Source organism: Strongylocentrotus purpuratus, unplaced genomic scaffold (genome assembly GCF_000002235.5).
Source record: "Strongylocentrotus purpuratus isolate Spur 01 unplaced genomic scaffold, Spur_5.0 spur5_scaffold_14, whole genome shotgun sequence".
NCBI classification, from domain to species: Eukaryota; Metazoa; Echinodermata; class Echinoidea; order Camarodonta; family Strongylocentrotidae; genus Strongylocentrotus; species Strongylocentrotus purpuratus.
Window position 1 is genome coordinate 2,878,608 of NW_022145599.1, and position 13,278 is coordinate 2,891,885.

The following is a 13,278-nucleotide window of genomic DNA, read 5'->3' on the forward strand; positions in this document are numbered from 1 at the left end:
TTACAGTCTTTCTTTTAGTATTACTGTTAAACTAACAATAATCTGATGATCGAGATCATGTTTGGGAAGTTTTCTTTTTTTTAATTTTTTTTTTTGGGGGGTGGTAAATTTTATTTCCATTTTGCTGAACATAACCACACCGATAGTGATACTTACGTAGATAAGACTAGAATAGTATCTGTCTTTGAGATTATGTAAGACCGACGCTTCATTGAGACAGGTCAGATCTGCCATATCTTCAACTTTTGAGAATTTGGGTGGGTTCATCTTTTGGATGTCATCTTTGTTGACTGTCCTCTTCTTGTTGGTGTCGGCCACCTCCAACACAGCACTGTCGCCACGTTCCTCCTTGATGCTCGCAGCAACAAAACCATTGACTTCATCAGGTATCCAGACGAGTTTCTTCGCTGACCAGGCTGCATTGGAGGCGGGGTCGTTGACCATGTTTTTGTCAACGACAAGGTATTTCAATTCGGCGTCCGCCATGTTGAATCACGACAAGCGGCGAAGCTGTGGAGTAAAATCCTAAGTGATAGCAGTGTACTTCCTGGAGTGCAAGACAAGTGTGCGAACTTCGCGATCGCAAAAGTTGTGAAACCACTAATCTTGATACTAAATCGATCTGCACAGAGTTCCCACTCACAGACCTTGTTTCAAAATGTGTCCTGGGAGCAAAAGACCTATTAAAATCACACCTTAACTTTCCTATTTTAGGTCCAAGTACTCCATGTGTAACTCCAAGGACTGTAGTCCGGGTCAGATCTCTCGATCAGTGCATATAATATGTAGGTACGCGCGCTATATAGACGTACGCAAAAGTATAGAGCTGATGACCTCGTCTACTGTACTAGCGCTCGATCGGCGCGACTCTCGAGCCTTGTAACTAGCCCAGTGCATGCAGTGCATGCAGTAGACAGTGAGTTAGCGGCGCACGCACATTGATCGGAAAGGTCACGTGATACAGAAAGACCGGTACAATCGAATGGGATCGCGATCGGGACACTCCCATCTTTTCCATTTGTCGTTTTCTGATTAGTGGGCCTGTCATAATATCAAGGAGATATGATCAGTTTTTCATAATCCCTACTTATTGTGGAGCAAATAAAATACGTAGGCAGGTATCCGAGCGATGTGTTTGTGGTATATTGTGTAAAAACTGTGGATTGGATTACGAACGACAGCTAATCCGGTAATGAATAACGGATCAAAATGAAGTTAACGGGAGGCAAACTTTATGGCTTCACTTTTTAAAGCCAGTGTCACAGGCAAAAATCTCCGGACGTAGATCCTTTAAACAGGGGGTAATCCCGCCCCTCCCCCCCCCCCCCCCCCCCCCCCCCCCCCCCCCCCACCACCACCACCACTAAGTGTTTAGGGTACGCGTAAGCATGCCATTTTGAAAACAATCGACGCTATATACTATGGGCAGCTAGTAGGCCTATTATTTCATACTTTAATTGTAATTTGTCCATCAGCTCGAAGGCAAGCAAAGTTAATAATGCTGAGCCGCAGAACCTAGATAGGGGCTCAGGGTCGGCGTGAGCCCCCCCCCCCCCCCACACACACACACACACACCGACACACACACGCACACACACACACACACACACTTGTATTAGAATGCCGCGAGTCATTGCAGTTTGCCCCGGGTTTACCTCAATTACTTATCAATAAAAAGTGAGTGGCAGTCTTATTTCCCAAAACAAACATTAAAACTGAAGAGTGACTTCCAGAAACTTTTTTTTTGGGGGGGGGGGTGAAAATGATACACCCTAAAATGATGACCATCACAGGTGGTGGGTCATATCATATCCCTTACCTTTTACTTTAAAATCATCCCGAAATTACAAAGAATTCATAAGATTACAAAATAAACATACGTTGAAAACTATCTCCCTTTGAAATAAAAGAATTTTAATATTGATAAATAATTGGGTGGGTGGGGGTTTTGGGTTTTGCTCTTGGGTGGGTGGGGGCATGATGTGGAAACGATGTTGTTTTTATATTTTACCAATATGTTAAGAATTTAATTTGTGATATATCATTTTTTTCTCATTTGTTTTGTATTGTAAACTGGACCCCTCGGTAGAACAGCTGTGCTGTACTGGCACAGCTGAGCAGGGCGATCCATCCAATGTTATTTTCTCATGTTATCATGTATATTGTTATTTACATGAATATGTTTTTATATTGGTCAATAAAATAAAATAAAATAAAATAAAATATCGGGCGCAAAACTAAACACCACTAACTCGTCTATAATCGAGCCTCTGGACCGAGCCTGTTCAGCCCCCCCCCCCCCACCCCCCCCCCCCCCCCCCCCCCCCATACCATATACTATATTTCGCGTTGATGGCGCCAAGCTATTTCAAAATATATTTTTGATAAAAATAAAATACTCTCGCGGTACCTCGGTTGAAAAACGCTGTAATAGATGGTCAAACATTGAGGGGCAGATTGACTAGGCAGGGAGGGCATAGACACCGGAAGTGGGAGGGGGCAGGGGGGAGTAAGGGAGTAAAGATGGTTTGTATTTTTTAACCAAAAAGAACATGCAAAATAATAAAACCTGAATTGAATCACATTTAAATTATATTTCATATAAAGAAAAGGAACGGTTAACAGGAATTAAATTTCTTAAACATTCCGCATGCCCCCTTATATTTATCAATGGAGGTTTTTGTAATATCGATACGCGCATATCGTGGAAATATTGTGAGAGGATGGGAAAGCGTGTCTGTTTTTTAAATAGGGTGAGAAGACATGAGCCCCTGAACTGGCGTACTGATGGGGGGGGGGGGGTAATTCGATAACAGTGATTTACAAATGTTGCTGAAATGACATGATTTTCCGGTATTTTTTCTCAATTTGTTTGTAAAACCATACCTTTATATGGGTATGTTGGAAATTAGACATTCCAAAATTTACAGTCGGGCGAAAAATATGCTTATTTAAAAGCCTCCATGTCAGGGCCTGCAGAACGGCGGGGCTCAGGGGCTCGACCCCCCCCCCCCACACACACACACACACACACACACACACACACACACAAACACACACACGTTTTTGAAAAAGAATGCTGAAGAGAAAAAGAAAAAAAGGGAGAGAGAAAAAAAAATGAGTGACCTGCCAATGTCACAAATGAGGTATAAAAATATGCTCATCTGACCGTAATTAATTTTTGTTTAATGTTTTAGCCCTTCATAGGCTATTTTATTGAGTCAAACAAACATTTTTTACAATTCAATGAAATTAAGTCTTTCTTTAACTCAAACAAAACAGAATACTTTCACAATTCTCTCCTTGTTGTTCATACAAACAAATGTTGAAGTGCCTGCCATTTAGTAAAAAAATATAATAGAATGGATATATCTCTCGTCTTCATAATATTGAATAATTTTCTTCTTCAAAGAAGCTTTTGAACAAATAGTTGAAGCTTAATCAAAGTCACCATGCAATATTTATTTAAAGCATCGTTTCTTTTGTCTTCAAAACCAAAAATTACATTTTCTAAATTGAACTCTATCTGTAATCGAGAACCTTCATTTATCCATTTCACCGTTTCATTCCAGATTGATTTACTGATTTCATAATTGTAAAAGAAATGTACAATATCTTCCAGCTCTTTTTTACAAAAGGAACGTTTATCGTTACTCATTATTTTCATCTTATACAGTTGCTTGTTCAAATACAGAATCCTATTTACTATCTTAAACTGAAAATATCTTAAACCAATATCTGGAGTAAAACGAAATATCATTCTATGATATTTCTGCATTCTTATACTTTCAGGGTATAATCTAAATGTCGTTCCCATTTCAGACATATTGAGACACATCAGACACAATTTGTTTTTCCAAGAAAAGTTTTGTAAATATATTGACAACCTTTTATGTCATGTACTAATATTTTGATATGTGACGGCATTAAAGGATCTACTTCTTTTTCTTTCTTTTTTTTGGTCTCGAAATTTGAAAATTTGACATTTTGCTCCGTTGGGGGGGGGGGGGGGGGTAAGGTCACCTTTTTTAGGTCAGCCATGGGAATTTTTTTTTTTTTTTAAATAAAATAAGACTGCCACTCACTTTTTATTGATAAACCCGGGGCAAACTGCCAAAAAAAAAAACCAAAGGGGGGGGGGGGGGTTGTAGGGGGGTTTATACACATAAAAATACCAAAGGGGGTGTTTAACCCACCAAACACCCCCCCCCCCCCCCCCCCCTGCGTACGCGCCTGGTGGTAACAGTAATTATTTAGCAACTGTAACTCTTCCAAGAACCGTAATGTTCCTTTTGATCCAAGAAATCATCTGGCGTTTTACTTTGTCAAAAATTCTATCATAGTTATAATTTGGTATTTTGTCAATAACAACATGAAAGTCAGCACCAAGATAACGAGAAAAAAAACAAGTACAAAATTCACTTGTCTTCCTTCTAATTCTATATCTTCATTACATTTTGAGGCCCCAATCCAAATTGCGTTTGTTATTTGGATATTGATCTTCAGCCCACTACAATTTCCAAATAGGTCCTAAATATGTAGTGCATTACAGAAACTAGCAGCTGTGCCATCAAGAAACGATATTGTGTAATCTGCATACTGAAGGATCTTAAATTCCTTTGAACCGACAGAAATTCCTTTCACAGAGTGTGAATTTCGAATTAACATCCCAAGAATTTCGGCGCACAACAAAAACAAGTATGGAGAATTTGGATCCCCTTGCCTACATCCCCTTCCTACACGAAATATCGATGTTATTTGCCCATTAACCATAACACTAGAGTATGCATCACTATGCAATATCTTTATCCACTTTATAAACGAACTACCAAACGTAAAAGAGAAAGTGTTTTATACAAAAAGTGGTGAGAAACAGTATCGAATGCTTTTTCAAAATCAATTAACAAAATCATTCCAGGAACATTTTCTTTTTCAGTATAAGCAATAATGTCATATAAAATTCTAATATTTCACCAATAAATCGTCTAGACAAAAAACCTGTTTGATTAGCATGCATAATGCGAGGTAATACCTTTTTAGTCTATTAGCAATACAGCTTGATAGTATTTTATAAACAAAATTCAACAAATAAATTGGTCTCCAATTTTTGATAAAGTGTCTCACTTTGTCACCTTTAGGAAGTAATGTTATCAAACCAATATTTTGCGAGATAGATAATTTTCCAGAAGTGTAAGCACAATTCATACTACGCATCATATAAATGCCTAATTCTTCAAAGAAAATTTTGAAAAAATTCCACAGTAAATCCATCCTGGCCAGGAGCTTTATTATTTTTCATATTCTTTAATGCATATTCAATTTCACTGTAAGAAATTTCTCCCTCTAAGGAAATACTCTCTTCTTTTGTGAGACTTTGAAAATGTTCTTCACTTATGTGAGAAAAAACATCTTCTGCATCACAATTTGGATGATATTTATACAAACGTTCATAATATAACCCAACCTCTTTTAGGATATCGTCTTGTTGTTGCAACACTGTACCATTGTCGTCAATCAATTTTACAAACGTTTTTTCCACTATCCTTTGTTTTTCTAGATTCAAAAATATTTTGATGTTTTTTCCCCATATTGCATTGTTTGAAGGCGGTAGTCTTTTGGCTGTTATGTCAAGCTTCTGGTGTCTGAATTGCTCCAATTCATCTATTAATGGTTTAATTTTTTCTAAATCTTCTCTGGTATTTGTATTATGTTCCAACAATCTTTCTAAGTTAACTATCTCAGTCTCAAGGTCCTTTTCTACACTTTTTTCCTTCTTTTTCTGTCGAATTGCATACATAATTCTAACCGCCCGCAACTCCATCAAGAAAGTGTCAAAAAGCAACTGGTCATTAATTGTAAATTTCAGATCTTCTTTACTAACATGTTCAAATTATTTACCATCAAAACAGTCAACATTAAGGTACTGTAGGGAAACTTCATTTACCTTCTCCTTAATAAGATTAACAAATTCAGACTTTTTCAAAAATGAGTTATTAAACTTCCAATAGGTAAATCTCTTATGGCATTTATCTAACACAATGTCTAAACTGATCATTGAATGATCAGTGCGTTAGCCAAAAACCAATTTCACATTTTCTAACCAAGGAAAATATATCTGAAGACATTAAAAAGTAATCCAACCTACTTTGCTTCAATGAAGTAGGCTGTCGCCAGGTATAGGATTTTGTATCAGGATGAAGTTGACGCCATAGATCAACCAAATTAAAGTCATTTTTTTTTAAATCTCAAGTACCTTTTCCCTTGCTTTTTTGTTACTAAGTCGAAGGTATCTAACTCAATACTCTGTACCAGGTTCCAATCACCACAAATAATTTTGTGAGGTTCATCAACTCTAGTAAGATGTTTTTCTATAATTATTATATTCTTGTATGGGCATGCGCTAGTATGCAAAATACAAATAGGCTTTTAATTTTACAAAAGAAAATTATAAGAATTATATCGCACAGCCAATACCTTGCTCATACTATACCTCTTTTTTACAACCTAATTTTTTTTTAAAGTAAACGATATTTATGTTTATCAATGTGCAATTTTTTTATGTATTTATGCTTTAAAAAACTTTTACCAAATACTATTTTACAATATTTCCAACTTAATAAGAATATTCATGGCCACCAGACCAGGATTTCAAATATTTTTCATATTCCAGGAGTAAGGACACTAGTTTCCCAAAATACAAATTTTATCAGGGGTCCAAAAATTTGGAATGACATAAGATATTCGACTGAGTCCATCACTAAATAGTTTTAAAAGAAAATTTAAACTGTACTTGTTAAGACAATACTCAATAGTGCAATAACCTATATTCTTAACTATCATCAGACAGAAAAGTGGGAGAGAGTGTGTGTGTGTGAATGCAATTTTTTCCTTTTTTTTTCTCCTCTTTTTTATAACAAATACAAAATTTAAATAATGTACTTAGTTTTGTATACAATTACTGGAGACAGACTTTTACATAAGGCCCGGCCTTCCTGTCTAGTATCCAAATACTTTCATTACTTGATACTTGATGTGGTAATCCCTGAAGCAGCTTTTCCAAGCTATACTGGGATGGGATGTGTTGTGACAGCAGGTGAAGGCCGGTGCAGACAACAAATGGGTGTACAATTGCTTTATACAGTAAAATAGTGACGTGCAAGTAAAAATAATCATGCTGCTATATGGTTTACAGCATTCTGGAACCTACAGGAGGTTCCAACCCTCTGATGACAGGGAGCTAGGCGGTCATCTGGAAAGCAGCAACTGATGGGGCAGTAACTGCAGTGAATGGTAGTTGATTCCAGATGCGAATGGTGCGGGGGTAAAATGAGTACTTGTAGGAGTCGATTGTTGCCTCAGGAACAGAGAGCTTGAGTGTGTGGTCTCTTCTGCTGATGTATGTAGCTTTGGTTATGAGGTGAGGAAGACAAATGTTGACTAGCTGGTGGTGTATTTTAAAGAGCATGGTGCTTTGTGCTAGAAGACGACGTGTGCGCAGTTTATCCCATCCCAGCTGGGAAACAAGCCCTGTAGCTGACGTGGATCTTCGGTAGTCGCGGAAGACAAAACGAGCAGCTGTTTTCTGTACCCTTTCCAGACCTTCGGCAGCACCAGAAGTGTGAGGGTTCCAGGCTTCAGCGCCATACTCTAGCTGCGGTCGAACCAGGGCTGTGTATGCTCTTGACTAATTCACATCCTTGGTGCATGGTGACAGGATTCTCCGCAGCAACCCAAGGGTTTTGTTGGCCTTGTTCAGTAGGAGTTGGCAGTGTGTATTCCATCGAAGGTCCTTGGTTACAGTTACCCCGAGATACTTGTACTTGTCTATCCTGGGTATTATCTCGTTGGAAATCTGGTAGTCATGCTGTATTGGTGTTCTTTTCCTCGTGATGGTAAGGGAGGCGCACTTCTTGACATTGAAAGCCATGAACCATTTCGCTGACCAGTCAGACAAGGTTTGAAGGTCTTGCTGAAGGATGGAGGTGTCATTCTTAGTGTGAATTTCTCTGTAGATCACACTATCGTCGGCAAAAAGGCGCATCTTGGACTGGATATTTGCAGTGATGTCGTTGATGTACAGCAAAAAGAGGGCTGGTCCGATCACTGAACCTTGAGGTACCCCAGAGGTAACAGGCATCCAAGATGACCGGGAGCCCTTGACAACAACTGCTTGCTGCCTGTTGGAAAGTAGCGACATAGTCCAATGTAATGTGTCTCCTCTTATGCCATAATGCTCGAGCTTGGTCTGCAAAAGGCGATGAGGTACTCGGTCGAAAGCTTTCTGGAAGTCAAGGAAGATGACATCTGTTTGGCCTCTGCATTGTAAGGTGTGTGCCCAATCCTGGGTAGCAGAGATGAGTTGTGTGGTGGTGGAAAGTTTCTGCCGAAATCCATGTTGGTCATCTACCAGGATGTTGTTGGCAGCTACGTGTTTCGAGATATGGCTGAGTACTATGTGTTCCATTAGCTTGCTGCAGATGCAGGTCAGGGAAATAGGTCTGTAATTTCCTGGATCACACTTATCACCGGACTTGTGGATGGGTGTTACCAACGCATGCTGCCATTCAGCTGGAACAGTGCCAGAATTGTAGCTCTGCTGAAAAAGGAATCCTAAGGCAGGAGCAATCTCGTCAGCTACAAGCTTGAGGAGTTTAGGTGGAAGTTCGTCTGGCCCACAAGCTTTGGATGGGTTGAGATTTGACAGCTGCTTTGCCACACCAGGACGATGAATGTGTAGATGGCCGATATCAGGAAAGTGTGAGGAACCTTCCATACGAGCATGACAAACCTGTTGGTTGGTGAATACCGAGTGGAAGAAGGAGTTGAGACACTCTGCTTTGTCTTTGTTGGTCGTGTGGATGCCTTTGTCAGATCTAAGCGATGGGATTTCCATATTCTCAGTCCGACACTGCTTGACATAGGACCAGAAGGTCTTGGGATTCCCTTGCAGACTGTTCCCTATGATGTTGTTCACGTAATCGTGGTGTGCTTGGTGAACTAGTTTCGCTACCACGTTGCGGTGCTGTCTGAAAGCCTTCCATTTTGACGTACTGGGGTTTCTACGGGCTTTCTTAAAGAGCCTATCACGCTTCCTCATTTTTCGTTTGAGGTCGGTGGTGATCCACGGAAGGTGTCGCCGGGATTTGCTCATCTTTGATGGTATCAGATCCTCCATACACTTCTTGAGGAACACAGATATCCTGTTCCAATTCTCATCTACAGTTTGGAGCTCTGGAGATGAAAGGAAGAAATCGATTGAAAACTTTTCAACAGTTTCTTTAATGATCTGGTGGTCTGCTCGGTGGAATTGGTAGGTCTTCCTGGGAGGTGCACGGGCTGTTTTCGGATTTCCTGAAAAGACGAAGGACACAATGTTGTGGTCTGATATGCCAGGATGAATGGATACATCTGTAATGAGGCCAGGGTTGGACGTCAAAAGAAGATCCAGGATGTTACTAGACGCAGGACGGGTTACATCCCTTACCAGTTGTGTCAGTGAGAATTTCAATAAGGTGTCAAGCAAAAGTTGATGGATGCTTGCACGGTTTGGATTGGTCAGTGAGCAGGATTCCCAGTCGATGTCTGGAAGATTGAAATCTCCTCCAATGATGATGTTAGGGTGACTTCTTCTGTGTTTAGACATAACCTTAGCGATGGAGAGTTGGAGTTCCTCAAGGTCTTGCTTTCCGTTACTTGGGGGACGGTAAAAGCTTGCTATAAATAGTGGCTTTGCGTTGGTGAATTGTAAGTTACACCAGATGATTTCACTATTTGAGTCGAACTCCGGACAGTTGGTTAAGATGAGAGACTCATGCACTGCTACAAAGACACCACCCCCACGGTCGTTTCGATCTTTCCGGAATACTGTGTAATTTCTAGGAAATACACTGTAAGTGGGGGTTGTCTCGTCAAGCTTAGATTCGCAACCAAGGATCACATCTGGCTTGTGATGACTAATATGCTTGGAATTGAGAGTACTTCGCAGAACTTTTAAGACCATTGCAATTGATAATGACGCCCTTCAGGATCTTCCTGCGGTTTTTAGATGGTGAGAAGTGAGGGCGTGGTGGTAGCCTCGATGCATGACCAGATGACGCTGAAGTTGGTGTTGACGTCTGACAATGATATTGAGCATCATCGGTTGTGTCGCTGATGCTTAATGACTCAAACTGATTGCTTGTGGAGAGGCTGGCATTGCTGCTGAGGGAAGCTGCTGTTTCTGCATTTATGCTATGACATCTGCAGCAGACCCTGTTGAGTCTGGCGAGGACTTCATAATTATGATTGCTCAGAAATACCATTAATGTACATGTTTAAAATATTTTCCCTTGTCCATCATGTCTTCTCCACTTGTGTTATCCTCATGTTATTATTGATACATGTATTATATTCTAACTTTTATATGTTTGTTTTCCTTGTATAATTTTGATGAAAGTATTGAATAAAGTGAACTTGAACTTGAACTATACAACTAAAAAATTCTGGGAAGTCACTATTTGGCCCATATACCGTAATTAAATGCCTAAAACCTCTGAGCTAACGCCGGTGTGACCGCGTAGAATGTAACCCGCACCGATCGTCCGACTATTAGAGATCGATCGAGAGCGGACGATCGGTGCGGATTTTATCCGCGCAGAATGTCCGTGTCGGACATTCCGTGCGCGCCTCAAATGTCTGACGGACAATCCGTGCAGAAGAGGTCTCGCACCAATAGTCCGCCTGCCGCACCGAATGTCCGTACTCTAGTCCACACATATACATAGTCAATATAGTGGAGGCTGTTAGGGCTATAAATAGGGGTTGTTTGGTGCAGATTCTTCTAAAAGCACCAAATTTGGCCCAGAGGTAGATTATACCATACTTTTACGATTTCTTCCGGACGCCAAGAAGGGCACCCTCTGGGTATGCCATAATTGGCAAATCCAAAATGGCCGCCAACTGAGTTAAAGGTCAAGCGTAGTTCCAAAAGGAAAAGCGGTTGTATGATAATAGTTTATATTTTTATTGAGTTTTTGGGGTCAGAGAATCTGATTATGATGTTCTTTCGTTGATTTGAGGTCTCCTTGGGGCTGCCTTACTGGTCATATTGGTCCAGTCCAAAATGGCCGCCATCTGAGTTACAGGTCAAGTATAGTTATGAAAGGAAATGGGCTAGTATGATAAAAGTTGATGAATTCATTGGGTTTCCGGGGTCGGATAATCTGATTATGATGTTCTTTTATCCATAAGCGAGTCCGTAATTGCACACTCCGCAAGTTGGGGATCGGAGGGGGGGGGGGGCAAATGGCCCTTGTCCCCCCCCCCCCTTCTACAGCAAACTTAAAAGAGACAGAAAGGAAGAGAAGGGAAAGGGAAAGAAAAGAAAGGTACGGGAGATCAATTGTGATTTTTCCCACCACGCGGTGTGGATCGGGGGCGAAAGGCCTTCGCCTGCCCTCCCCTGGCAAACAAAAAGAGAGAGAGAGAGAGAGAGAGAGAAGGAAGGAAAAGAAGGGAAAGGGAAAGAAGAGAGAAGAGGAAAGGAAGAAGAAAAGAAAAAGGGGAAAAGAAGGAGATCGGGGGGGGGGGCGGAAGGGCCTTGCCGCCCATGCTGGTGACTCACCCCCCCCCCCCCCCGCAAAACAAGAGAGAAGGAAGGAAAGGGTAAGAAACAAAAGAAGAAAAGAAAAGAAGGGACATCAGTTGGGAAAGAGGAGAGCTAAAATTGAACACAAAAGAGGAAGAAGAAAAGAAAAGGGTGAAAAGAAGCAGAGATCAGTTGCGATTAATCCCACCAAAATCGTGTGGATCGGGGGGAGGGGGCGAAAGGCCCCTGCCTCCCTCAGCAAACTTAAATGTGTGTGTGTGAGAGAGAGAGAGAGAGAAGTAAGGGAAGGGGAAGGGGGGGGGGAAGAGGAAGAAGAAAGGTAGGGGAGATCAGTTGCAATTTGTCCCGATTTGTACCCCTCCCCCCTTAGCAAAGAGAGAGAGAGAAGGAAGAAAAAGAAGGGAAAGGGAAATAAGAGAAAAAGAAGAAGAAAAGAAAAAAGCGAAAAGAAGGAGATTGGGGGGGGGGGGCCGGAAGGGCCTTGCCGCCCATGCTGTTGTCCCCCCCCCCCCCCCCCGGCAAAACAAGAGAGAAGGAAGGAAAGGGAAAGAAACAAAAGAGGAAAAGAAAAGAAGGAATATCAGTTGCAATTTTTCTGCAAACAAGATGTGGATCGCGGAGAAAGGCCTTTGCCTCTGCCCCCTCCCCGACCACCCCACCCCCTCCCCGCCAAAAAAAAGAGAGAAAGAAAGGAAAGGGAAAGAGGAGAGCTAAAATGTAACACAAAAGAGGAAGAAGAAAAGAAAAGGGTGAAAAGAAGCAGAGATCAGTTGCGATTAATCCCACCAAAATCGCGTGGATCGGGGGGAGGGGGCGAAGGGCCCCTGCCACCCTCAGCAAACTTAAATGAGAGAGAGAGAGAGAGAGAGAGAGAGAGAGAGAAGTAAGGGAAGTGAAAGGGAAAGAGGAGAGAAAGGGACAGAAAACAAAGAGGAAGAAAAGAAAAGGAATTAGTGAAGATCAGTTGCGATTTTCATTGGTTCTTCTATCATCATTTTACAATTATCATTGTACAAATGTATTATATTCATTTATTTATTCCTGTTTGATAACAAAAATATGAATATAAACTCATAAACTCATAACAGCAACAAAATTAAATGTAGGAGAAAACTATCTTGCTGGGAGCAAGAAGCGCAAAAATTATCATGCATTTGCATGTACATGTCAGTGTATCATTAATACAGACAGTCTTGATACTGGTATACAGGGGCGGCAGAGCGACTTCCATGCTTCTATGAGAAGGGGAAGTGGCTAGCTCTTATTACTAGAAAAAGAGGCACATGTTAAAATAAACGTGGCACTTATGAGAGATGAAAACGGGTAATTATGAGAAGGGGGAGGGGCACTTATAAGAAGGAAAAAGAACATTTATTATAAAGGAAAGTGGGAACGTGTCAAAATTATAGAAGCAGTTATTGTATTAGAGGTGAAAAGAGAAACTGATCAGGAAGGAAAGGGGCACTTCACTTGTCAAAGTAAAATGAGTATCTCTGAGATTCGAATAGGGCCAATTTTTGGAGGTGAAGGGTCAATTTACCAGAGATGAAAAGGGTCACTTATGAGAAGGGGGAAGGGGCTCTTTTTTAATGGGGGCACTTATAATTAGGAAAAGGGGCACATGTGAAAATATAAGTTAAAAAGGGGTAGTTATAAACATGGGAAGGGGCACTACTTACAAAGGAAAAAGG

The 13,278-nt window shown here is 40.9% G+C and overlaps 1 protein-coding gene across 6 annotated transcripts in view; it reads right to left on the reverse strand.

Annotated features, from left to right (window-relative positions):
- LOC373225 (myosin II) overlaps positions 1 to 877 on the reverse strand; it is a 113,935-nt gene extending 113,058 nt beyond the window's left edge. For 4 of the 6 annotated variants that reach the window (XM_030983972.1, XM_030983970.1, XM_030983969.1 and 1 more), the window contains exon 1: positions 157 to 876. In XM_030983972.1, the coding sequence (XP_030839832.1) occupies positions 157 to 486 (330 nt within the window). In that variant the 5' untranslated portion in view covers positions 487 to 876. Of the gene's footprint in view, positions 1 to 156 lie in introns of all 6 variants that reach the window. The other 2 variants (XM_030983973.1, XM_030983974.1) reach the window with 1 other exon arrangement.
- Positions 878 to 13,278: the final 12,401 nt, after the last annotated feature.